Source organism: Agelaius tricolor, unplaced genomic scaffold, assembly GCF_023055355.1.
Source record: "Agelaius tricolor isolate 1412-34295 unplaced genomic scaffold, bAgeTri1.0.p SCAF_44, whole genome shotgun sequence".
NCBI lineage: Eukaryota > Metazoa > Chordata > Aves > Passeriformes > Icteridae > Agelaius > Agelaius tricolor.
In genome coordinates, this window is record NW_027269304.1 from 3,449,607 (window position 1) to 3,477,360 (window position 27,754).

Consider the following 27,754-nt stretch of genomic DNA (forward strand, 5'->3'; position numbering starts at 1 on the left):
CTCAGCCCTGCAGGTCACACAGGGCTCACCCAGCCTGCGGGCACCCGGGCACCGCTGGCACAGGGGCAGGGCTGGGGCAGCCCCGGCTCTGTCTGTGTGTGAGCGACGGCAGCGATGGCAGGGAGAGGGCAGGGCTGTGCTGGAGCAGCCCGGGGGCAGCCAGGCCTGCCCAGCCCCGATGGGGATCTCTCTCTCCAGGGTGCCACTGCTGGCTGCTGGCACGCTGAGGAATGAACCCCATTTTTGGGGCAACATCAGGAGTCCCAGAAAGCTGCAGAGACAGGACACACACAGTCCAAATCTTTGTTTCATTACGAGTAAGAGGCAGAAGGTTGCAAGCACTGTATTTAACTTTATTGATCATAACTGAAAAGGAGTTAGTAGAGGTTAAGTGCCAAGAGGCAGCTGTTCCTTCAGGTTCCCTGCCCTGTCACAGACCCAAAACACTGCTGAGCCTCTTGCTGGGGCTCCCTCGAGGGCCTGGATGCAGCTTGTTTTCAACAAGAACAATTTTGTTTGTACTCTGTGTGGGTTCAGCCCTTCTCCCTAACAGCAGCTTCTCAGGAGAAGGCAGCTGAAATACAGCTCAGCTCCATCCAGGGTAAGATCTCGAGGCCTGAACCCTTCTAGGACTTGAGTGTTAAAGCACAGGTAACAGCAGAGCAGATTAGGTTAAATTACAAATTGTTTTTGATACAAAAACATAAAATATCCCCTATTAGCATCAAGAAGGCATCCAAGTTTTAATACTCTCATTACAAAATTGTACCAGCATTTTTACTGAAAACAATATAGATCTTGTATCTATTTAGTTTTGGTTCTGTTCTCGACAAGCAGTTGTGTGGCTGCTACCAAACCCCAACGGCAGTTTGATGAACCTCGGTACAAACCACATGCATCACAAATACATAAATAGATCTACATGACCCGGTATAAAAAATACATCCTATGCAAGAACCTCAGGTATACTAAAAATCCCAGAACGGTTTGGGTTGGAAGGGACCTTAAAGAGTCCCAACCCCACCTGCCACGGGCAGGGACACCTTCCACTAGAATCACCCTGTTTGTGAAAATTCAGACTTAATACATCTGTTCTCCCTGAAAGCAAAGGTGGCTACTAAAATGTGGCAAAAGCAGTAGACAGGAGCAGAAAAAATACTGCAGAATCGTTGTCTGACTTATTGCTACATGTAGATTACATCAAGAGTAATCTGTTTTTTCCTAATCCTTGAAAGGTCAAATTGTGTATGGAATTCTGAACAGAGTAAAGAAAAAAGCACTTTTTATAAAAATAGCATCCATTTAAGTTAGATAAATCCTTATAAATACAAGAAAGAAACCAGTTACTCTATAAAACATTAATTGAGAGCATATGAAGCACCAGCATCACATCCCCAGGTTAAGGACCTCAGAGAGGTGTTTATCCACACAGCCACAGCGTTCCCCTGTGCTGCCAGAGCTGCCCTGGCACACGGGGGGCTCCAGGCAGCTTCAGCACCTCTGGGCTCTGAACCCCTTTCCCATGGAAAGGAAACAGCTTTGGGCCAGCCCTGCTCCAGTGCTCAGCTCTTGCAGAGATCACGCGGAGCTCCAGCAGCTTTAGCTGCACACTGGTGTGAGGGTGAGAGGCAAGATCCTATGACTTGGACTCACACTACACCTACCAAGTGCTGCAGCTGTGTGACAGTAACAAAACCTGCACTCTTCTGCACCTGTATTAAGTGTCAGCTTTCAGAACTCCATGACACAAACTGACTCTTTTGTGGCAGAGGAAGCAGAGAGCATCTGAGGGGTTTAAAAATAAACAGTTTGAAAAGCTATTAAAACATAAAAGGTTTAGAAACTTTAACATTTTTAGTGTTTGTAGCATTACAACTTTGGTGTTCAGATCTAGCAAATCAGTATAAGCATGTAATCAGCCTTATCAAGAGAGGTGTTCTATAATGAAAAACACTAATTCCATTTTCAGTGGCAGAGCTGTAGGATCTGACATTCCACTGTGAATCACAGGAATCAGAGCATTGTCCAAGTCGTTCAGGTAGTTCTGTGGGAGAAGGTGTCCTCCAGATCCTGCTAAGTATTCAACCTGGGAGGGAAACATACTGATATTAACACTTCTTGTATTAACATTATATGCAAAACATGCTGTATCACAGTAAAAGAGTATTCCATCTACCATGAAGTGAGAAATTAATGACTAAGACAGCATCTTCCCAAATGTCATCCTCAGCCTGGATCTTGCCTGGGTAGGGCAAAACTCTAAACCTTCATGGAGAGATCCAAGGTATTTACAAGGGAAGGTACTTCAGTGGAAATGGAGTGTGTGCAATTAAAGTTGAAAGCTTACCATGTCTGAGTCGATGGAAACTCTGAGTCCTATCTTATTCATCCCGTTATTTTTCAAGGTTTTAAGGTGAGGGCAAAGAGCAGTGCTGCAGGCAATGGCAATCTCTCTTGCAAACCGGTGGGGAACAGCACTGGAGAGTTCATGATCCTTTGCAAAATAGTAAACCTGAGATCAGAGAAAGGGAGGGGCAGTCAGCAGCCTGGTACAGCCCAAAGTTAGGAAAAAGAGTATTTCAGGATCACATAACACCAAACAGGGCAAGCTTTGGTGCTTGTCTGCTGGGAAAGCACCCAAGTCATTCATCCACACAACCAAAACACTTCAGGAACCATGGGAATGCCTGCATTAGGCATTTACAGAACTGTCACTGCCAACAGACTTGAGTCTTTTTCAGAGGACAAAAAATTACAAGTGTGTAAACTCAGCAAGCAGCTGCAGAGAACGTTCTGCCTGGCAGCATGGCTACACACAAAATCAGCTCATTTTAACAGCTTCACTTAGTACCATCACATTACCACTTAAATATTCCATAAGTAATAAGAAAGGCTCAAGAGCTATGTAATTCACTAACTTCAGTGCACTTCATAACTTTTCCCTCTCTTTCGAAGTCTCTGTATTGTGGTGCTTTTTCCCTCTGAGTTCCTTCCATTGATTCTCCATCAACTGGGCTCAAAATTCTATGGAAAACAATAGTGTGATTAGCAATTTAAACAACACTTATAGTTTAGATACAGTAACTTCTAAGCAATAATATTTACCTATCCTTTAAGGCTATTTAAACACCTTAACAACAAAGTACGAAACAGGACTTGCACTATGAAAATACAGATGGTACAAAAGGAAATATCCTAAACAGGGAACTAACAGCATTAGTAGAAACCTAATCTTGCAGGTTTAAGACACTATAAACCATCCTTGGTATCAAGCACTTTCTGTCACAAGAATACTTCAGATTAATTTTAAGAAACTAAAGGGAGATATTTGAACATTGGGAGCAAGAACTCTCTCAGATGTCTGGCTTTGGCAGTACATTTACCCTTTGTTTGTTTTCTCTTCATTTTCTACCCAGCAAATATCTACATATTCCTTCATGTCCTCTGTGTCCACTTGTCCACAGGTTATCCTGAAGTCCTTCTTGTCTCTTAATGCCTGACGAAGGCCTTCCATAGCTTCTCGTGTTATTTGTACCATTAGCCCATCTAGAAGAAAACCAGTTAAAATTCCACATTATCCACAGGAAAAGCAGCTCAGGTTCTCATAGAATTTGGGCTTCACTTCTACTGAGACCAACCATCTCCTACAGCTAATTAATAAATGCACAAAAGCACTGCATGCCCCACCTACAGCACTGAACGTTACATGAAAGAGGAAGAAAACCTATTTTGTCAACAGAACTCAAACTAAAAGATAACTTTTAAGTTAATTTCTGAATTTTTTTGCATATATATGCCAATATATATATATTTCAGCAATATGTCAATGAAAATAGTTCCATAAAGGAAAGACCTGCAGTGATTAAACAGAGTTTAAATTTGAATGTTTTAAAACAAGTAGGTGAACTATCATGTATTTTTATGCAGCATTTCTTTGCAATAGGTTTCATACAAAATTTAAAAACCGGAAAAGTTTAACTTACTGAGGCATAAAGATCTTGCAAAAGACTGCTGCTACTTTTTTTTTTTAAGTCTCTTAAGAGGAGAACAGAACAAAATTCTTACCTTCAACTATACTGGATTTAGCTAAAAATCCTGAGGATGTTTTTAAGGCTCCATTAAACACCACAAAACTTGCACCTGTAACTAGACAAAGTAGGAAGGAAGTCAGCACCATTTTGTGTCACTCCAGTCAGTCATAACTGACATTAAACTTGCACTCCTCCTAAAACACAATTTAATGTGACACCAGAGATGCATTTTCCGTGCAGCCTAACGCTGAACTTCCATTTCTGCTCTAGAAATGTGCTTTTCCTCCCCCAGACCTCTTACCTTTCCTGGGCTGTCCCGTGGCACCGATGGCCTGTGTGTGACAGAGGCCCTGCTTGTTCTGCACGCACACCAGGTGAGAGTCTGCCTCGGTGCTGAAACTGGCTCCAATGCTAATTACATGTTCCTTAGAGGAACTGATCACCCTCATCACCTGTCAACACAAAGTTTGTCATTACACTGAAAAATCTCACCAAGAGGGTTTTTTGGTTGTTGCTTGTTTTTTGTTTTTTTTTTTAATTACTAAAGCAAAACATCATAATCAGGAAATCTGCAAGAGGGAATGTTTAAAAATAACATGCTGAAGGATTTTGAAGAGACTGCAGATCTTTCAGTATTTAACAGCTATCCTGAACCTCTACTCCTCATTATCCACCTTCCAGTGTATCACAGAAGGAACTGTGTGCTCAGGTAATTGCATGCCCTTCCCATTACACATTTAGGTCAGTACAAAGCTCTGAGAGAGAGTTTTTTCAAAGAGCTGATGGTAGAGGTGTGACTGCTGTTATTCAAAAAATGGAAGACCAAAGCAGTTTGGATTAGAAAGCTAAGATGGGGGTACTCACCTCGTGGTGCTTCCTCAGAGGTATTTTAATACAGCTTCTACCCATTTCCACATGGACAAACAGGTTGTCTATGGTATGCAAACTATATTGGTAATTTCTAAAGTCCTATAACAGACAAAATATTTATGTTAGCAGACAATTAAGTATTGCTTTATTACCTTTTCCTTACCTTCATCACTTAGATGAAGGTACTCTAAATGCATCTGTAGGACTTCCAAAAAACAGTAGTATTTAGAGTGGCTGAAGACTTAGGGATCCCTTTTTGCCCACCAGGTGTATGTGACAGGCATCTCAGTGAATGTATTAATAAATTCAGAGCACTGACAAATTAGCTCTATTAACCAATGGGTTATTTACTCTACGGCTACTTCATTCACATCAGAATCCCAGTGATTTAAGGAAAGAAAAACTTCAAAACTCTCCCTTCTCTGATAGAAAAGTGAAGTGTGGAAGATGAGTTAGTTTGCAAGCTCACAGCCTGTCCCCTACATCTCTAATTTGATTTACAGATTGAATAGTGCAACGTTTCTTATCCCTTTCTGTGGCAGAAGTAATCTCCTATAACCTCAGCCACTTCTGCAAAATTCTGTTTATTTCCAGAACAACAACATTAGGTATGAAATGGTCTCATTTGCTTTTACTACTTCAGCTAGGAAAAAAAGTATAAAGAGGCTCTTTTCACCAGCTGAGCCAGGCAATCAGTGCCTTCCTCCATCAGCACAGCTGCAGCAAGAAGGGTATTTACAAAACATCTCAGGGCACTAAGGTTTCCATGGGACAGCATCCTGCAGTAGGGATGTAAATCACAGGTGCCCTTTGCCTCAGCCACTCGTGTGGGGACAGGCTCTGCATGATCTCTCACGGAGCATTGGCATCACAGGTGCCAAGGCACCACCCAGAGAACATTCTGCAGCCATGCAGTGACTGAAACTCCTGCAAGGAGCACCTACTGCCCCTGCCTGCCTCAGGCTGACACAGCCGCCAAGGGGAACCCACTAACTCTGATCCCCCTGGAAAGGAGCTCCACAGAAACCCCATCCAGCAGCAGCAGCACTGCAGGAAGGCTGCCCAAAGCCTCAGGGGGCAGCCACACAGTGCCACTTGCACAGCACCAGTGAGGCTGGTGGTGGCTCGTGGATTTCAGTGGGAGGCTCCTACAGGAGGAGGAAATGTGCTGTTCTTTGATGGGGCGCCTCCTCCAGCTGCGATCTGCACACCTGTGCTGGCAGAAAGGAAAAAGGGGCAGAGACTGCAGTTTCATCTCAGCTATGATGGTCTCCAGACCCAGGAGAGGATGCAGTGATTGCCCAAATGAGACCTGTTCTGCTTTCCATGGCCCTGCCCTGAATGCTGGGATGGAAGGGCTGGAAGTTCTGTGTAAGTATCAGAAGAGGAAGGTTACTGGCCAGAAACACAGGCTTACTGCAATCTGAAATCAGATCATTTGGGTAACAGAGGGAAAGCTTCCACAGGAAATGGCATGAATTCCAGACCTACAATTTTGCCAAAATGCCCTTCACAAAAGACAGTCAAGCTGAATAACTGTGGCAAGGTTAACTTTGTCTGACAAAGCAACTAATACTGCAGTTAGTCCCCAGCATCTGCCTGTCAAGTGTTTCTTCACATGTAAAACTGTCAGATTTAAGACCAGAATCCCTGCACCACAATGATGCTCAGAAGAAAGAAATGCACCTGAATGATGACTACCAGCATCAATGCAAATGCCAAGATCTCCCTCACTCATTAAAAGCCTTTTTTTGCTACCAGAACTAATGCATAACAGTACAAGGTGAAACAAACTGCTTTCTTAACTCTCTCATGAGTTTTAAGTATGACAAAAACATTTGCTCTGCTCTCAAGATTCAGCATTTGTTTGGAGGATATTTTGATGACAACAGGAAGGGCAGGTAATGAAGCATCTACTCACAACAGGCAGGTTCATAATGTCCAGTGTGCGTCCCATGTCTCCAAAGAGCGGCTCCCGGTGCCTGACACTTACCATGGGAGCTGGATAGGCTAGGAAGAAAAAGGGCACATTTACCTAACAACAAACTCTACAGCTTGCTATTCCAAGTAGGTCTATAGGCTTTTTTTCAGCTGTAAGCTGTCTCTAAATCTCAAGATCTGACCAGCCAAAGGAAGCAGAGCCCCTCTCTAATTCTCAGCCACTGTGTGGTTCTCTCCCCCCACGGTTATATCTGACAAAAGTGGTTAAAAAAGCCAAGCACAGCAAGTGGATTGGTAAGAAAAAGAACAACAACAAAGCAGCTGCCACCTCTGTTACCACACAGACAGGATCTGGCTGGTAGAGGTCCACTGTGGGCTCCAGAAGTCCATGAACAGGTGACAGGTTCATGTTTATGTGTTGGACAATTCCCACCTTTACAGAGACGGGGCAACTGAGAGGCATTTTAAAAGATTTTATCCAATATCAGTCTCATTGAAGGGTGAGACATAAGAGAGGTAAAACTCAACGCCATTCTATCAGAAACCCACTTATTTCCTGGTTACAACACCTCATAAATGTTTCTCAGTCTATTAGCTGTAGCCACACAGTGCTGCTAATACTTCTAATACCAACCACCTATTATTTTACCCCATGTGGTTTTGCTACAATGCATCTTTCACAGTTCTAAATCTCCAAAATATCAGGTCCTTTTGCAAGGCCATGCTTTGAAACTTGTTTCTAGTTCAATCTCTCTCTCAACAATGTCATCTCTATTCCATGGCCTTCCTAAGGCAGCACACCTTGTCTCAGAGTTTGCATACAGATGTGCAAACAAGGCTGTGAGAGCTTTCAGTCAGGTTTGGAGAATCCCTTACCAATCCATTTCTCACATTTATGGACTTGCAGCTTCTACAATTGTGGGCTACAGCCTTTTTACATGCCTAGATGTTTCCAATGTATTAATAAGTTATCCTTTTAAGTAATCAATACCTTTATTTGGTTAATGAAGCAGTAATATTTTGCCAATAAACTAATTTAATTAAAATAACCATTTTATCAGAATTGCAAACTGGACTTGTGATCATCCCTTCAAACCCTTCTCCTACAACCAAAAAAATCTTTATATTTTACTGACAGTTTTTGTTTCTTAGCTTTCTCATCTGCTAAGAGAAAAAAAAATCAAAGAAGTCTATCAGGACAATGAACACTCCCAGGTGGCTCCACATGTTGGGCTTATACAAGTATAATATAAAATACTGCAAAGATTATTTTAAAATAGCTTGCTTGTCTAAAAACTACTAGTATTTTCCAAAGGGAACTTTACAGTTTATGCAGCTACTGGCACTGTTAAAACTTACCCCCATATTCTGCTCCCAATCTCAGCATCAAACGTACTGGAAACACTTTTGCCCAGGGTATTTCCAGCTTATGGATAAGAATGCCACAAAGAAAAGGGTTATCTGGTAGAATCTGATCATCAAGTTCCTGAAAAGCTGGTGAAACAAACAGGAATCCGCCGTGCTCTTTGTTGCTGAGAAAGCTTTCTGTAAAAGTAATGCTTTCCATGTTTTTTATGAACCTTCCTGTAGAAAGAGGAATGGAGAGTGTTTACAGAGCTGGGTCACTCAGAGAACTGCACTGAGCAGTGAGCTCTGACAGACCTGCCAGCCCACCCTTGCCCTCACATCTTCCTGCAGCCTGCCAGCTATCTAAACCCACAGAGTATGAGCCCTGTACTTCATCACCAAATTAACCTGACTACCAAACTAAGCTCCTCCAAACAAGTGCCTAAAGTCCTAAACACATCAGTGGATGAGTTTTGATCAACAAACCTAAAATATTTACATTTATGAGCATGTACTTCTACAAATGAAGTGCAGGTGTCCTAAAAACTACAGACTCAGGGCTCATACCTAGAATCTCCACCACAATATAACTAAAACAACAAAAAAACAACTATAACCAAACAACAAAAAAACCTGCAAACAGGATGTTGACAGAAGTATATAAAACAAGCATAAATTCCTTTGTTTCTGTTATTTAGAACTCTAGTCTAACACTGCAAGCTCTTTCAACAGAATCATTAGACAAATAATTCAAGAAAAATTACCTATCAACTTTACATTTTAAAGATCAGCAAGAATATTCTACACAAGAAAAAGTTAAGACATTAAAATGACACACCTTTCATTGCATCTTTATAGATGTCAAGAAATAATTTGAATAATTCACTAGGGAAAACATCTTCATCTGGCAAACGCTGCAACAGAATGACAATTTCTGCCTGACCCAAACCATGCAGTCCATTTGTTGAGAAGCACCAGCACTTTTCTGAGGAATCTTTAAAAAGATAAGATACCACAGTAACGCTGTTTTACAGACAGAAAAAAAAGAGAAAAGGCTTGATTTAATGGAAAAGAAAATGTGCAATACTTACACGTTATTAGCTTCACATTGACAAGCAAGTTTGCATTTAGAATAAAAGTCAATGGATTAGGACGTCCTTCCCCAAGCAGCAAGGTGACCTTTTGGTGAAATGGATGTTCCTCCACCACAAGATCTAAATAAAGTGACACATGATTTAGTTCAAAATACCAGCCAATGACCCAAACCAAGAATCAGTTCACTGTATGACAGAGTCATCCCATCCTCCTACCCCTGTGGTAATTCCCAAGATTTGAAGAGCTACAGATCAACCAGGGAACAGCTTACTCTAAGATTCAAGGAACACAGAGAACTGAAGCAGCAGCTTGGAAGAAAGGTGTAAACCAAGGCTGCCCTTCCTTTGGAAATCCCTGACTGAAAGTGTGCTGACTCCTCATTCATACCCTGATTCTGCCAGGTACCTCTGATGAGCACAGTCACCACTATCATGCAATTAAGTGGTGATCCATTGTTCTCATAACATACTGATCTTGTTAAAAGTGCACAGTCATTACCCAACAATCCAGCATGCAACAAATAAATCACATGAGAATTATATTAAAATACAAGTTTTTGAGTCTGTATTTATGGATGAGTCTGTATTTACAAATCTGGGATAGTAGAAGGTGTGGGTGATAGGGGGTGGCACTGGATGAGCTTTAATGTCCCTTCCAAACCCAAGCAATCCTAGGATTCTGTGAGTAAACAGCAACAATTTTCTCAAGAAGTGAGCAGCTTTCACCTTTCCCTTTTTCCCCCAGTGCCAGCAGAAGTGGGGGCAGCTGATCACCATCAGGAAGAAGGCTGATGTCTCGTCGCACCCAGCTCTCTACCCCACACAGTGCTCTGTAGCTTGAAGCAGAGACAGGCACAGCCCCTGTGCTCCGACCCTCTGAACTGGGACTGCTCTTCTCTGCTGCTGCTGCTGCTGCAGGGGAACACTCCTCAGTGCCCAGAGTGACACATCTGTCACCAGGTGCCACCTCACTCTGGCCTGGCGTGGCCTGCTGTGCACCATCTGAAGGAACAGAAGGATGTAATCCCTCCATTCTTGTCATCTTATCTATTTCTTCCTTCAGTTTTTGATTTACATCAGTTACCAGGTCATCTTCCTCTGGGTTTGCAGCCTGTGAAGAAGAAGAAATAACAAAAAAAAAAATCTACATTGTCTCATAACCAGCTAAACTTTCATTACTAGTAATCTAGAAGCAAAAAGAGAAAGAATCTATCACAAAAGTTAGGAATACATTTCCTCCTAATAAGAAGAAAGCCATCCAATCTCTCCTGGATCCTCCTCTTTGTTTTTTTTTTTTTTTGTTTAGGAGTTACATGAGTGAAGATGCAGAGTTAATATATTTGTTTGGTAACACAAACTGGCTCAGCAGCTGTGTACTGCAAACATTTCTACACTATTTCTACTATTCTACTAATAGCTGAATGTAGTTTTGCTCAGCCTGATTAATTTCTAGTTAGGAGTCCAACCCACACGGTTTCCCCAGCAAGACAGGTATGACAGCCATACACAGGCACACTGGGATGTCAGCTGCCATAAAAAAATAAAATGGAAAAAACTAATCCCCCAAGACCCCTCAAAAAAATCAGAGATGTACATGATCTTTCTTTAGCCTTGCATCCGATACCAGAGGGAAGACTTTGTCCATACAAGAAAAGCCCTGGCAACTTTAAGCTTGCCCTGTAGCAGTTCTCCTGGTGTCCCATCAGCTTCCAGCAAATCCTCCATTTAACAAATATGCTGCCACAAAATAAAAAAAAAAGCCACCAACTCCAAAGGGAAGACTCCACAAAAACACAGACAAAACCAAGGCTAAATTGGCTAATAACAGACTTCTTCCCTGAATCTGCTTGTGGGTGTTTCATACGTGGCATTTCTGCCCTTCACACACCTGCAGCAGCACTTTCAGGATTTTGTGCTGCCTTTTCTTCAGAGCTGCACTGTGCTGGTTTTGTCTGAGCTCCTGAGGCTGCACAGGAGAACCATCAACTAATTGTCTTCCACTCACTTTATCCATGCTGCTTTTAATTTTAGACATTGCCCATGTTCTGCAAGTGCAAATATCCTACTCTTTCTCCAAAATGAGAGACAGGCTGTATCTTTTGTTTGACTCTTTTTTAATTTGATTACTACAGTTCTTCATGCATATAAGCTGGTTTAAATGCTATACACCTGTTAAGTGCTCAGATTCTCTATATACAAATAATAATGATCTGGTTTTTTTAGCTTTATCAATATATTTTAAAAATTCTTGAGTGCTGTGAAAATCATGGAATTTAAGTTACTGATTGAGACAGTGTTTCAGTGCTTGCTATGTTTTATCTTAAAAAGGCTTCAGCTGAGGAACATTGCTAAGTCTTTCCACAGCAAACATTACACCTCTTCTGTGGACATTTTGTTTAAATTGCAGTTCATTCACTAGTATGCATGTGACTCATTATTAGAAAACCAATCCCCCTCTTGGTTCAGTATTAGTTCACACTAAAAGCAATACACAGATTTTGCTTCACCCTATAATGTTGCAATCTACAATGCCCTAATAATTGCACGGCACTAAGCAAGTTGGTTAGTCTGATTCAGCAGGGAAACTGATGGATTATATAATATATATATATATACTGATATATAAATATATTTATATTTATATATATATATATATAAACTGATGGATTATATAGTGTATATATAAATATAAACTGATGGATTATATAGTACATATAAAATATAATATAGCACACCACTGGAAATAAAAACAAACAACCACAAACTTGTACTATAAGCATGTTGCTAATGACAGCCTTAAGAACTGTGGCTGAGGTCACCTTCACAAAAGTGGTCCATCAAACACTGTGTACTGAAAAAATTGCTTTGGCAAATTTTCAGCCACACCAGTTCTGAAGTTCACAAACACCTCAAACCAAACCAAGTTTTCCTTTGAAAACTCTGCTCAGTTTTACTCAAATTGAAAATTACCACCATGTTTTTCAATCCCAGGACTTCAGAGCTGCTGCCCAAAGGACTGTCTCAGGTTCCAAAGGCTGTGACTCAGAAGCTATGGTGTGTAAGAACCCCATTCCCAGGCCAGCAAAGCTCTCCCAGCAGGTAATTCATGCAGCTGAACCATCCCAACTCCTACCGCGGGCGTCTCGGGCAGGTCTGCGTTCTCCGGGCTGGATTCCTGTGACCTCTTTGCTCCTGAGGACAGCTTTGCTGTGTCTGCCACCTCCCCGTTTGGCAGAATACCATCTGCAAACCAAACCCTCTTCTGCTCTCTGGGGCACAGCCCTGTGACAGGTGAGAACAACAACTCTGTGTTATCACGAGTTACAGCCGCTCCAACAGCTGAGAGGGACAGAAACGAAGCCCCTTCTCCCCACCACATGGACAGAGAATGTCTGTTCACTGCAACAAAAGACAGGGTGACATCAGCCAGTCTCCAATCAGGCAGTGTAACCTCTCACCTGCAGAGGAAGCTGCCCTGCTACAGTTAAATCTATCAATTTGTATTACAGAAGGCTACTTCCTCAATCACCCCTCCGCAGTGACATAAGAATGAAATGCATATCACAATTAAAGATGGAATACACTCTAAAAAAAGTTGATTTATCATTTTAACAATGTGTTTTGTTTGAAGAAGGTCAAATGTTTAAAAAAAGTTGAACAAAGACACTAGTTAGCCACTAATCGTTTGTATTTACACAGAGAATAAGCTTTGCTCTTCCCTTGTACCTTCTCCCTGAACTGGTACTTTTTGTTTTCACTTTAAGACTGGCAGTCCAACACAAGCTGGAGATCTCCTAAGAGATGTAAAAACTATAGAATGAACAGCTACACAAAAAGATTTACAATGTAAACAGAGAAGGCAATGAAAAAAGTAACATCCACTTTTCATAAATGGAGATTTAGGACCAGCTGGGGCCTGACACCAAGACTGGGAAGTGAAAGTGTTTCCATTCAGAGTGTTCCTGTTTCACACAAAAAAACCCCAACTATAAAAGAGACTCTCAAAGTGTCAGATGTGTGTTACACAGAGGATCTGTACCTTCAGGACCAGGTTGTTTAAGTGCTGAGGTAGGCAACAGTGCAGATGGTGAAGGAGAGCTGGCACCCCCGGGTATCTGGGCCCCCTCTACAGGCACAGCAGCAGAAGAATGCTCAGAGGAGACACTGGAATTTGGGACAGGACCAGTTGGACTCATCATCCTTTCAAATGCCTGTGCTAAAATAATGTGGTTAGTTTTTAAGATCGCACAATTTATTAAACTTCATTTGCAGAGCAGTACTGTAGGTGGGTGGGGGTTTTTTTGCAGAGGCAATGTAAAGTTTGTGATCTAGCTATGAAAAATAAACAGTCAAACTGTTGTATGGAAGAAAATTTAGACTCATTTTCTGCCTGCATAATTGCCTCATGTCTCAGGAGATAAAGAGACCTCCCCTTGTTCTCCTTGCAGTGGCTACACCACTGTGACCCCTGGCCCTTGGGGCAAACATGTGTCACATCTGAGATCCACTGAGGCGCCTATTAAAAATCTGACATAGTTTTCAACTTGTTATTCACATACTCATCAACAGGACCTCACTTGTTTCTCCTGATGTTTTCATAAGCATCCATGGTTAGCTTTCCAGTTAAGAAAAGGTTATCTGATGAGTCATTTACTGCAGTCCTGGCAAGTGACTTTAAAAACACCAGGACAGGAAGCAACTTAAAGTTGGGCAAACGTGTGAGAACAAGGAGGGATGTGGCCTTTAAACATACACAGGGCTACTGTGGAGGGAGGATAACTTCTGCTAGATTCCTGTCACAGATGACTCTAATTGTATTCTTCTGTAACTTTCTATTTAGTCCTATGGAGTTAAAAGCTAATTTTTTTTGTTTTTTAATAAAAAACAACCAACTAGATCCTCAAAGTTCAGAATAAGAACTGGAATCCAACTAAGAAACAATCTTATCTTTATCCCTCCATCTCAGAAATAGAAAAACCTACACCAATTAAAGTAATCAAGCTCCCCAAAAAGAATAAGGGTTAAAGAGACAGTTCAATGATTACTGCAATTACTCAGAAAAACCCCTTTACCTTTATTAATATCATCATAACAGCCAGTGCAGACTCTTGCTTCCTTCTCCATGTATTGCAGTTTGCATTTTCGTTTGCAACAGCTACCACAAAAAACCTGAATCAGAAAAGGATTGCATTAAATATCATAGACATATTGCACAGCAAATAGCAAAATACACTTCCTTCATTCTAAACCATCTGCAGCCTTGTATTCAAGCCTGTATCTTAACCCCTGACAAAGAAATCCTCAGGAAAAAAAGAACGACAAAAACAAAACCCTCGAAATACCAAGCAGAAAGCAGCAACATGGAGGACCCAATTGAAATTATAACAAAATTCTTCTCTGGAGTGAAGAAAAGGATTTCAGGTCACACCACCCATCCCAAATTCTTCTCAATCCTACATGTGATCCTGCCATAAGTATTTTATATCAGCCAGCAGTGCCAGGGCCAAGGAGTGAGGCACAGAGCTGGTTCTTGCTCTGGTGCTTCAGGACCATCTCTGCAGCCCTGTGTGCTCAGCAGGGCTCTCAGGAAGCTGTTACCTGCCTGCCAGGCACTCAGGGCTGCCTCTCCAGCCTGGCACAGCCCTGCTGGGGCAGGCTGGCTCATGTGCTGGGGCTGCTGAGTGCCTCTCCTGCTCCCTCAGCAAGAACAAGCAGTGCTGCCTGCATGGGACAAGCTCCCTTCAGATAAGTATTTGCAAAGAACGCTGCTTTGGAAGAACAGAATATGCTCTTCTGTTCCAGCAGGTATATATCCTCCCTATTTTAAAGCAGAAACAGGGGGAAAAGTGTGCCTCATTAGCCTGGGCAATCTACAATGGGATCTACACAATCCCATTCAAAGAATTATGTCTTTAGAATAGCTGGTGTTTTGCAAGAGTTGCTATAAATATCTGGAGGTTTTGTCACTTTCCCCTTATGTTCTTTCAAAGATGATCTGCAAGTTTTTAACGAGTCACACCATTTTTAGCTATGTGCAGACTCTGGACCTTTTACAAAAGGTCATCTGAAACCCCCTAAAGGTGTTCTTTACTCCTAATTGCTCCCAGTCCAGAAAAACAAAGTGGATCAAGGCGGGGGGGGGAAGGGGGGAGGCAAATCCCAAACAGGAGTGGCATAGGAAAACAGAAAGTTACAATTAACTCCTCCAAGCAGGAAAACTCACTGCAAAAGCAGTGATTGATCAGTGTAATACAAGCTAAAAGAAGAAACTATTCCAGCTGCTTCTGGATTAGTGCCACAGGTAATCTACCTCAACAGGAAACACGCATGCTCAATACATGTGTTAAGAATGTAATGGATGAGGATTAATTGCTAATCAGTTATAATCCACTTCAGGGCTTCAAATGCTGAGCAGCACAATCCCTAGCAAGGAGTGTTCTCATCATACCCTTGGTGACACTGGCACTTGCAGGGGACTGCAGGAGGATTAATCCTAATGCACCTGAAAGGTGAGGGCAAACTAAGGGACAGGAGAAAGGAGGTGAGTAGCAGGCTGCTGGGCAAGCAAGTGGGTCCTGCTTGAACAAGGAAGAAAAAAGGTACCACAGCAAGAGACAAACACCTGGACGATGGAACTGCAAAGCTGTTTGGCCTTGTGAGGGCTGCAGAGGGCAGAGAAAAAACAGGGACCACTAACTTCACACTTCCCTCTGCCACAGATGCCAGAGTCCACAAGTATTGCTATTTTCAGGGATAAAAAAAGAGGTATGGGAATCCATACAACTGTCTTCTAGAACAGTCCACAGAGGACAACTCTGAATTCCAAACAGTTTTCACTTAGTTCCCAAATGGCTGAAAGCACAACAAACAACAGCTTCACAAGGAGTGTCCGATTTGGGATTTTTTAAGACAAAAAAAAGTTGCTATTAAAAAGACAGAAAGTCTTATGAGGCAGAAAGTTAAACTGCCCATTCACAAAAGCTGTAATTGCACAGCACTCCCATATTTGTAAGGTTTAGACAACCCATGCTGCCTTCACTCCCTCTCCTAATGAACAGGCATTGTGATGCTCCCTAATTGCACTGCTGTTCTGCCATGAGCCCCTCAGCTGACACACCCACAGCTGTCAACAGCACTGTGCAGTGAAGGGTCTCCCATCCCCACCTCTAGACAAGGTGTGAGAACTTCACAGCAAATGTGTAACAGGAACCTGGAGTTAGTCAGACTTATGACCAAAATGGAACCCACTCTGAAGGACTGTGCTTTAAACCATCACAAAATCTCATCAGGATGTTCTGGCAGTAAGTTCCATGGCTGCCAGGTCAGCACAAGGAATTCTTCATTTCCTGGACACCTCAATTCACACCCACATTTTAGTTCACAGTGGCTGAGTAAATGAGCATCGTGCTCTGAATACACAGTGCTAGAAGAGAGGTGGAAAGAAAAACTGCCGTGCCTTTCCAGGTGGTGCTTAACACTGGGGATGCAGAAATTTACTGCAGACACCAGTCTTTGCTCTGTCTCCTCATCCTTAGAGCTTACAGAGCAACACAGAACAGTGAGGTCACTAGTACTCCTAGCATTTCCATTTATGCACCAGTACAAACCACAGTAGATCACAAGGGAATCTGAACTGAGTATCAGTTTTTGGCATCGCTTACTCTCTGTAGAAGACCTCAGGCTTAAAAAAAGTTCTGCAATTACTCACTTTGTTGGTGAATCACATACTTTTCCCCTGAGATGAGTTCCTTAGAAAGTGATACATCTAAACACACTGGAAGACAGATTTAGACCATAAATCCTTTTGCATTGGTACTGCTGCTACAGCTCCTGAAAGAATGCAATCCCTTCAGGTTCATGGGCAATGCCCCACAGTTATAATAAAGTAAATCCACTGGATTCTCATCATCACCACCTCAATTTTTTAGAACAAAAATACTTAAGTTAAAAGCTCAGTAACAGGCTGATTCAATATGATTATGATTAATTAGTCCATCATCTCATCTCCCCTACTCTATGCAAAACACACCAAGCTATCCAGTAATGGCAGGTAAGAACTTACTTTGTACTTCTCTTTAGTCACAATTTTCACAAAAAAGGCCACATGTTTCTTAATTAACATCAGTCTTTTCCAATAGTCTTTAGGTTCCTGTGGAGGGAAAATACAACCTGGCCTTTGTTAAATAAAGTACTTTGGGCCTAGAACACTTCTGTCAATATTCTCTCCCTTCTCTATCTTGGTTATGGCTAAATGAGAATGTCCTTTTCCTGTGGCAGCACAGGACCCCTCCCCAGTGACTCACCTTCCCACAGGCTCGGCAGTGGTGCCGTCTCTTTGTGAAGGTGAACTTGGCCTGGCAGTTCATGCAGTTGGGTGCCTCTGAGTCCGGGACCCACAGGGGCTGCTTCCAGGACAGAGCTGCAGGTGCTTTACGTGGCTCAGCACTTTCAGATGTTTGATTTCCTCCAGCCCCAGAGCTGCTTTCCCCAGGCTCAGTATTACCAACATTTACACTGGTGTCTGAGAGGGGAGCCTCTGGGCGAACAGAACCACATTCCTGGTTTTCTCTTTCAAGTACATTTGTTCTATTCAGTTGTTTCTGACCAGCAGCTCCTTGGGAAAGGTCAAGCAATTGCTTTGGTCTTGCACCTTTAATACGAACATCAGAAGCCAGAGCTCCACTGCCACTCTCAGTCATGCCTTGACTTTGAGACATGGTGACCTCTGCTGCAGCTTCCACTTCATTGTCAGGAATAGATGCTTTAAGGTTACTATTAATGCTTGTTATCTCCTCCAGTTTTGCTTGCATAAGCTCTTCACTGACCTCTGTGAAATCCAGGTTGTTCAGATCTGTTAAACTCCCTCCATCTGCATCAGCTTCCACCAAGTTACCATCATTGTCTGAAGACTTCAACATACTGGACTGCAGACTTTGTCCATACAAGAAATCATCAAGCTCAGCGTCGCTTATCAGAATATCACTTTTAATAACATTCTCCTCAACAGTAAAGTCAGCCATAACAGAGCTCACGCTCTCATCATAAAAAGTGTCTACACCAACATCATATGGCTCAGCTCCAAGGTCTAGAAAAGCAGAAGCAAAAGCTCTGATTTGCTGAGAATCACTATCATCAATTACATTCTCAGTACTGTATTTCTCTCCACCTCCACTTTCTTCTGCAATACTTTCACTGATTTCAGCTACATCTTCTTGCTCATGCCACGTTGTACTTTCACAGGATTCCCTGCCAGGGAGATGAGTTTTAGACTCTCCAGCATGAACAGTTACAGTATCACTAATAACCTCCGCCACTGCATTTTGAGGTAGAGGATTAACCTTCTCTTCTAATACAACTAAGGAACCACACATGGACACAGGAAGGGAAAGACAAGACTGAGATGTCTGGACATCCTCAGCTGACATACACGAACTGGAACCACTGCTTGGTATCTCACTGCTATTAAGTTCTTCACTATCTACATTCTCTTCTGTGGCTTTCTTTTCCAATTCTACTTCAGCTCCTATCTGACACGAGGAGCCTGATAAGACACAATTTCCAGGTACTGTTGCATTGCTGTTGTGCAGGGGGTGCCTCTTTGGCAGATCTGAAGGCATGGAATCCGCATTACTCCTATTGTTTGGGTCTACTTTTCCTATGGCATTTCCTCCACACGCTTCTTTGCTTGCTGCAGAGCACGCACTGTCGTCTTGTGTTTCAAAAGGCAGTTTTTCATCTTTGGGACCGTGTGCATTCCAACTCTGTGATGTTACAGTGACACATTCAGGATCCAGGGCAGCAGTTTGTCCGGGGTGGTTGAGTACTTCATTGCACTTTACAGGTTCTGTCCTGTGTTGATCATCACATAGACCCAGGACTGTTCCTGCAGCGTAACTTTCAGGTTTTAAAGCTGAATTATTAATTTGTTCTGTTGCAAGATGCCCTGAACCTTGTAACACCGAGTCCCCATCCCTCTGCTGTGTGCTGGCAGCCCTGCTGCAGCCAGGTGAAGTCACACAAACAGGAGTGGGGACACAAGACACGCCACAGTCAGCAGGCCCCTGGCTGCCCTGGAACTCATCCTGAGCCCCTTCTGGAGCAGCCACTGAGGGGATTAAATCTGCTGTGTCACTGACAAGATCACACACAAGCACGCTACTACACCTTCCCAGGCTCAGGGCCTCAGCTTCATTTAGGGAACTACTGTCCACAGTGGACAGGAGGTCAGGTCCAGCCACACCCCTCTCTTTGGGTGGTGAGAAGCTGAGCACATCCCTTGTGCCTGCAGGGACGCAGGGAGAGCTCTCCTCTGGGGCAGGACATCCAGCAGGATCCTCTGGCAGCTCTGCTGTGGGGTGTGCATGCTCTAAGCAATCCAGGACTGAAGACAGCTTTGAGTCGTATGGATTTTGAGGTGCACTGAAGCACTCATATTCATCTATTTTAAGCAAGAAGAGATCAAAAGCAAAGTTTATAAGACTGCTCTCTTTCCACAGTGTACTCCTTCCTCTCAACCCCATCTATTCATCAATACAAGCTTTTACTTAGCAGATGCTACTTTCAAACTCCATGGTAACAGTCATTTGACCATGTACTTCCACTAAAAAGGCAATGCAGAAACCAACCTGTATTCTGCTCAAATTCATCAAGCAGTTTGTCCAAGTCACAGACTGCAGCTTTAAAGTAACTGTCCATTCTAGTCTCAGTTCTAGTGAAGCTTTAGCCTTCTTAAACCTTAAACAGAGAAAAACACAGCATTTAATTCAAAGCAATTTTTGTTTACAAAGCCCAAGTGTTCATATTAGACAGCAGCTCATATGAGGTGGTTTTTTATTTTTATTAATACTTTGTTCCCTCTCCATGTAAACAAAACCTAAGCACAAACAGGGCTGCAGCCTCTAAGTATTCTGGATATGCTCAGTGTACTCAGCATTACAAACAGTACATCCCCAAATTCACTTCAAACTGCAGAATTGAGGATCCTTATTAAAAAAAAAAACAAAAAAAAAAACCAAACAAACAAAAACCAAAGCATCTGAAAGCATCTGCTATGGCATTACAATGTCAGCATGTTTAAAAAACCAAAAGGAACGTTAGGATCTTCTAGTCTGACCCCATAAACATTTTATGCCACATAGCTCACAGGCAAAAAACAAAATAGGCCATTATTACCTTTCAACACAACTGAACTGTGCAAATAATAATAATAATTATTTATATATTTATATAAATAATAATTATTTATATAATTATATATAATTAAAAATCCAACATGGTAATTGAGCTCATAATTTCTGTTCTACTCAAAACACACTAACTATGCTTCTGAGACCCCAAGAACATGAAACTCTTATTATAGACTTACCAGATCATCAGAAAGCTATTTATTTATCAATCACACCCCCCGCTGCAAAACACCCTGGTTTATTTGTTTAATGAACCTTTCCAGCCACTCAATTTTATGCCTTTTTGGTCATTCAGAATTGACTTCCAACTGCACATCTTCTTCAGTGGCTGAACACCCATACAGTGGAACTACCCATCAAAAATCAGTATCTACAGCTCCTCTGAGCAAACTGAAGGGACTGAGATCCATTTAGTCTGATGTCTGTAAGCCACACCTGTGGAGAGCTGTCCAGCTTTCCTTCTGCTTTCATCAGTGCATTCAGCCTCTGCACGGGGTGACCTCACAGCCCACCCCAATGCCACTGGAGCTCTGACTGCCTAGCAATGCCCAGCCATCCTCCTGAAAGCTTAGAGCCCAGACAAACAAACACTTCAGTCCTCTCACGCCGCCCTGCAGCTACAGATCTGGAGTCCATGCCTTACCTCCCCCCAGCTTTAAGGCTTCCCCTCACTGAATGGTTCAGAGCAGGAGCTTTAACCCGTGTCAATGTGTAACTGCTCACCACATGTGACGCAATTACTGCTCCACACTAGAATGCGTGGAACAAGAACACTTCAGGGCAACGTGTGGTTCAAACAGGGGCTTGCCAAAGCGTTAAGGAAGGTGAAACAAATACGCAGTAACACAGCACTTTGTGCCCATAAGTAAGCCAAAAATGTGAAAAATGCCTATTATATGATTGTCTTTTTGCAAATATTAAAATGAATGTAATATGTGCAATGTTAGAAAGCTGTGCTGTATTAACGCTTTTCAGTAGTGTGTTAAATATAGTTTTTAGGCTATAAAATAATATTAAAATAGAAACAATGCAATGTAAGACACTTTTTCTAACTAGCTCAAGAAATTCTTTGCACAGAGATAACAGCAACAGCACACCAAAATCCCCAAGAGAAGAATTACTGCCTCCTTATTGGGAAGAACCAGACTTGGTGGGGACCGAGATGACTGATTTACAAGATGAGGGGAGGAAAGCTGGCAATAAACAGGAAACACCCTCTGCTTGAAAAGAATTTTTGAATCATGCATGAGATATATGAATATGCAACAGGCTCTGGCTTTTAAGGGTTAATCCTTTGTTAGCGAGCCATGCTTTCAAGAGGAAAGCATCCAAATGTTCAGAATTCTTTGTTTTTTTTATTGTCCTTTATTTTCCTAACTCTGACTGTCCAAATTCTTATTGCTCTAATTTGTATTAATATTTTTATATTTTAGCTTATATTAGACCTTTAAACTTAATATTAGTTTATATTAAACTTTTAAAATTTTGGAAGAAGAGATCACAAAAATTTCACAAAAAACGAACGACCCGAATATATCACTGTTTGGGTATCTGTGGCCATTAATCAGTCACAGCCAAAGCCTTCAGGCTGCACTCTAATACAAGCCTCTGACTGTTGTCTGGAGCGCTGGAAGAGCAGCAAGCACAGGACTCGGTGCCCCTTCTCCTCACCCATCTGAGCACAGCTCCTTCCTGTAACAATCACGACCTCCCGGCAAGGGGGATGCAACAACATGGACTGGAAGTTATTTCAATTAAGAGCCTTACACGATTAACATCCTTTTGGTGATTCACTGAGAGACATCAAAGTGCAGATTCCGTCCCTAAAGCACGTATCTGTGGGCAGTCAATACTCAGATAGACCACAAAAACAAGAAATATTGAAGGGTTACAAGAAAACCGGGTATCAGAGGATGCGTAATGCCGGTTTGTGTCCTCTGTAGGTATTTATTATACAACCTCATCACTTATCACAGATATCAATACCAACAGGAGCTTACAAATAACAAAAATCTTCCCCACTGGAAAAAAAATAAAGACAAGAGGGCAAGCAATTATTTCATCTACCTTTGTCTTTTACTTAAAAAGGCCTAAGGAATATTCACTGTGTTGCACTCTTGAAAGACACACAAACAAATTCTGATTTAAGCATAAGGGCATTATTAGATGACAACGCTATCTATTTTTAGATTATAATGCTAATTAGAAAGGTGCATTGATGCTATACAGCATTGGCCCACTAAAGTCTCCAGAAAAAGGAAGAACTCAATGAAAAGGACTGCAGAACTAAAACCACACAGCAATATTTACATCTATTTAATATAGATTAACCCACTTCTACAGAGAGCTCACAAAACTATCATACCTCAGTCTAATCCAGCAATGTTGCTTTGTTTAGTTAAATCTATTTTAAAAATAAAATGGTTATTTGAGTTGGTAAAGTATTTTGAATAACTAACCTAGCCTTGAGAAACCAGCATATGCATTATTACTAATTTCATTACTCTTTCCACAAACTTTTCATATGTCTTCATCTTCCTACAATAGACCTACAAGCAAAAAAACCCTGAAACCCACAACAAAACCAAAACCCCCAAAACAGGGCCAACCAGCAGTACCTCCTTGTCCCTTGTGCACCTCTCTGTCCCAACTCCATGTGTCTGCATCACCAAAGAATTCTAAAAGCCTTAAAAGTTTTATTTTTCTGCTGCCTGGATTTGCCTGCAGCCTGTCCCAGTGTTTACATTTTTGGATTAGAAGCCATGAAAAAGCTCTGGTGACACATTTTTATTAAATGGCTGCTTGCTTCCCTGAGTGAAGGGTCTGGAGGAACCACATGCTGCAGCAAACTGCATTTGTTCTGAGCATATTCTTTTAAGACTTATATTTGTAACAAAAGAATTACACTACATTCTAACTATCAGAAACCAGGAGCACCACCACCATATGTTTTTTAGGCAGGCACAACTGTTGTTTTCTGATTTTGTTTTTGAGAGCTCTGAATACAGTCACTAGACACTCTCTAAACTGGTTCAGAGATTAGGTTTTTTTTTTAATAAATGTTATACTTATGACTTTACCTGAGGCAATAATAGTGCAAGGAGACATACAACTTTAGGCTCTCACCAGCTCCATTTTACAGATTTTTTTAAAAAACTTTTAAGCAATATTGAAATCACTGTCTGTTAAAGACTATATGGTTTCAGATAAAGATAGATCAAACATTTATGTAGGGGGAGACTTGAAGATAAAATAGCAGTCTGTCTCAAAAGGGAAAATAATCATCTAAGCACAAAAGGTACTACCAAAAAGTGCAAACTGGACTTCTCCAGATAAGCCTCTAAGCAGGCTCATCTTGGATCCCCAGCAAATGGTCTGACACAGCACCACCCAGCACAGCACCACACAGACCTAAGAACCAGAGGCAATAGTTCCACCCCACTAAAACTGTTAACTATTAACTGTGGAACGCAAACCCTGAGATCTCGATGACTGCAGGTGTGACAGGGCGTCTAAAAACCCTTCACAGCCTCCAACACTTCCTTTAAATCCTTCATGAATTACTTATCCCTTCAGACGTAACAGGCACATGTTCCAGAGTTCAAAACCAGCATTCCACTGGGGATTTCTCAACACGCTCTTATTTAAAGGAGAAGATAACACAAGGCTGCTGGGAACACCGGGTGGCCAGCTTACAGGATGGCTTGTCAGGGCTTTTTCCCCAGACACACTCTGTAAATGGAGGCAGTGAGCAGTTCTCAGTGGTGGGTGATAACTTGCAAAACAGAATGGATAGGTTAATTATTACCAACTAGCCAATTCAATGTCTGAAGGCAAGGTACCTTTTGATATCTAAGCACCCCTGAAACCACTGTCTGTAGTTTTCACACATATGGGCACCACCAGACATGCAGTTTGTTACAGCCTATCCCCACTGCAGAGGATTTTACAGCAAACATACCAGAACAGCCCAAGCTGGGGTTTAGAGGCAAAGGAACACAAGCAGGGGCACAGGGGACATCTCTCCCCTCCAGAGAGATGACCACAGGATGACCACCACCTCCATTCTGATCACCACAACTGCAGTCTTTCTGCTCGCTGGTTACGTTGCTTCAGCTCCATCACCGTGTTTAATTATCACATTTGGCCTGAGCAGGATGCTGAACTAAGGACTGTGGGAGCACTGAAATGGTTTTTTCCACCTTAGCACCCCAGCAGCTAGCACAGGCAGAACAAAACCTCCAATATAAACACGAGCACTCAGCACTAAATTCACAGTGAAATGCTCATGGAGTACAGTGTGCCCCTTCTCCCTCTCTCAGGGTGATGATGCCATGATGATTTTTATCTTTTTCTTAATATTCCTTTTATATATTCTCTGTACCTTTAACATACATACCTGTAATTCTTTAGGCCTAATATCTTAATACAATCTTGGTATTCTGCTAAGCCAAAAGACCCAACTCTTAAAAGCCTCACAGTTAGAAGCCAGAAAACCTTACACTATCTTGAGAAACAAACACCCCCTCTAAAACACATCCTGTAAACTGAGGCCTATCTAAGAAAAAATACTTTAAAATAAAAAAAAAAAATCACAATATTTATTTAAACCTATCATTGAAACATCTTTGTTAAATATACTAATTTACAAAATTTGTAAAATTGTACACACTATCTCCTCATATGTACGCATTTTGGTATATTCCACCATAACAAATTTTTACCCCATAAAAATCCTTATTAAATATAAAATAAAAACCTTTATCCCTTACCCGTGTCCAACTCTTAACTCTAAGACCAAGGAAAAGCATCAAGGGTACTGAAGGAATTAATTTCCAGCTTTTTACCCCTCCCTAACACCATATACCCACACATAGGCCTGAAGCCCTAAAGACAAAAAGTTTAAGGGAACAGCTGCCCACAGATCAGCAATCAACCTGATGGAGAAGTTCAGCAGAACCGAACAAACACTGCATGAAAAATTTAAATAGAACAAAAATTATTCTTGCTGAGCAAAACAACCTATTGTCCAAACCAAAAGCTGAGGTGGCTGCTGCCACAGCAAGTTTAGGAGCTGAATCATGGGGTGAACAAAAAGCTGCAGAAGTTTTCAGACGTATAAGGACAGGCTTACAGGACACACCACAACAAATTGTCTTGTTTGAAGAATGCCATCCTGTTAGGTAAACATGGACTCTTCAGAAGCACAGAACTCCAGGAGCAGCATGGACACTGCCACCCTCACAGCTCCATCCTGCATCACCTTCAGCTTGTGAGGATTTTTGTTCATTCATCCACACAAAAAACCCTGAACTGAAACAGCATTACTAGCACCACCCAGAATCCCTGAATTAAAGGTCTGGAAGGTTCCTCTGGAGCTCCCCAGCCCAGCCCTGCCCAGGCAGGGTGCCCTGGGCAGGGGCACAGGAAGGTGCAGCTGGGGCTGGGATGTCTCCAGCCAGGGACACTCCAGGCCCTCCCTGGGCAGCTGTTCCAGGGCTCTGCTGTCCCTCCATGGACACAAGTTCTCCCTCCTGCTGCCCTGCACCTCGCTGCCCTTTATTTGATGGCCACTGCTGCTCATCCTGGCACTGGCAGCACCGAGCAGAGCCCGGCCCGTGCTCTGGCAGCCCCTGGAGATGTTGGGATGCATTGATGGCATCCCTGGCAGTGTTCCCTTCTCCAGCCTGCCCAGCCCAGCTCCCGCAGGCTCTGCCCAGCACACAGATGCTGCACAGCCCAAATCTCTCTGGGGCCTGCCCTGGGCCCTCCAGTAGATTCTTCTTTATTCTGCTGTGAAGCCCAGACGTGGGCACAGCACACTGGAGGCAGAACAGACCGGCTCTGATTCCCAGTACCAGCAGTACCAGCAGCCAGCCCCGCCGGGAGGAACGGGCCGGGCAGACCCAACCCACCTGCATCTGCCAGCCGGGACAGAAAATGGCTCTGGAGAACAGGACCAGGCCCGGCAGAGCCCTCGGTGCTCGGCGGAAACCACGGCTCGCTCACCACCCCGCTCCTCTGGTTTGCATTATTAACCAGCCGAGGTTCGCATCACACCTCGCCGGCCACAGAGCACCGACAGCACGGGCTCTGCCAGCCGGCTGTGGCCTCGGCCGTGCTCCCCAGAAGGTGTCAGGGACCATTCTCTGCTCGTATTGACACACAGACTCGAAATTATTTACACTCTCTAAGTGTACGGTGTATGATTGTCCATTCTACTCTATATACCACATATGTATCCTATACAACCTATAAAATAATCTCGTCTATTTTACTTCATATACCGTATATATTCTCCATATACTCTACAAAGCACTCTTTGTATATATACTATACTCGATATACCGTATATAAGAACAGCAGTAAGCAATAACATCACTACACAAACCTCCGGGGGCAAATAACCCACCCAGGGAACCTCAGTCAGAGGTCAGACTCCCACAGCCGCGTCGCCCCGACCTCACCCGGCCGGTTCGGGGCCGTCTCCCCTCAGGGCCCGCCCCGGCCCCGGCCCCGCCGGCGGCTCCGGGCGGCGGCCTCGCCTCTCCGCTGAGCGCAGCGCGCCTGCGCGGCCACACCCGCGCCTGACGTCACCGCCGCCGCGCCCATCCCCACCCTGCGCGTGCGCTTCCTGCCGCGGCCGGCGTGGGGCGCAGCCCGGGGCAGGGGCGGGGCCACAGGGCTGACGGACAGCGCCAGAGGGCGTGACATACCGAAATGGGCGGGGTGTGCTTCTGATTGACAGCGCATGAGGGCGGAGTCGCCGACGGGAGGGACCTGGGGCGGGGCCTATGGGGGCGGGGCCTATGGGGGCGGAGCCTCCCCTGCTTTGTTCCGTACCCCGTCGGCAGGGGGCGCCCCTCCCGTCCGGGTCTTGTGATGTCACACCCTCAGACCCCGGTGACGTCACTACCACGACATCAGCCACCCTCAGGCCCTGTCTGCGCCCGTTCCAGTGACATCATACCCTCACGGTGACCTCACTGCTGCTCCATCAGCCCTGCCTATACAGACCCCTGTCTGTGCCTGTTCTGGTGACATCACACCCCTAACAAGTGATGTCACTGCTGCTCCATCAGCCCCCCTCAGGCCCTGTCTGTGCCCATTCCAGTGACATCATACCCCTCATAGTGATGTCACTGCCACTCCATCAGCCTCTTTCAGACCCTGTCCCTGACTGTTCTGGTGACATTATACCCCTCACAGTGACATCACTGTCACTCCATCCCTGGGCACTGGGCTCAGGGGAGGCCCAGGCCCCGGAACACTGTGCCCTGCTGAA

The 27,754-nt window shown here is 43.3% G+C and overlaps 1 protein-coding gene across 3 annotated transcripts; it reads right to left on the reverse strand.

The window, feature by feature from the left end:
- Window positions 1-332: 332 nt before the first annotated feature.
- ZFYVE16 (zinc finger FYVE-type containing 16) lies at window positions 333-27,069 on the reverse strand. 3 transcript variants are annotated; one of them, XM_071455158.1, is made up of 18 exons: window positions 26,937-27,069; window positions 19,909-20,017; window positions 17,587-19,721; window positions 14,356-14,452; window positions 13,323-13,499; window positions 12,417-12,565; window positions 10,010-10,394; window positions 9,281-9,403; window positions 9,028-9,183; window positions 8,202-8,426; window positions 6,823-6,911; window positions 4,896-5,000; window positions 4,333-4,483; window positions 4,066-4,146; window positions 3,384-3,546; window positions 2,919-3,024; window positions 2,348-2,512; window positions 333-2,086 (listed from the first exon to the last, which is right to left on the reverse strand). In XM_071455158.1, exons 2-18 carry the CDS (start codon window positions 19,976-19,978, stop codon window positions 1,925-1,927), a joined length of 4,539 nt encoding a protein of 1,512 aa, XP_071311259.1. In that variant the 5' UTR covers window positions 19,979-20,017; window positions 26,937-27,069; the 3' UTR covers window positions 333-1,924. The 3 variants fall into 3 exon arrangements, with proteins under 3 accessions (XP_071311259.1, XP_071311258.1, XP_071311261.1); XM_071455157.1 differs by having other exon boundaries at window positions 26,882-27,067; XM_071455160.1 differs by having other exon boundaries at window positions 26,932-27,066.
- Between the last annotated feature and the right edge of the window lie 685 nt (window positions 27,070-27,754).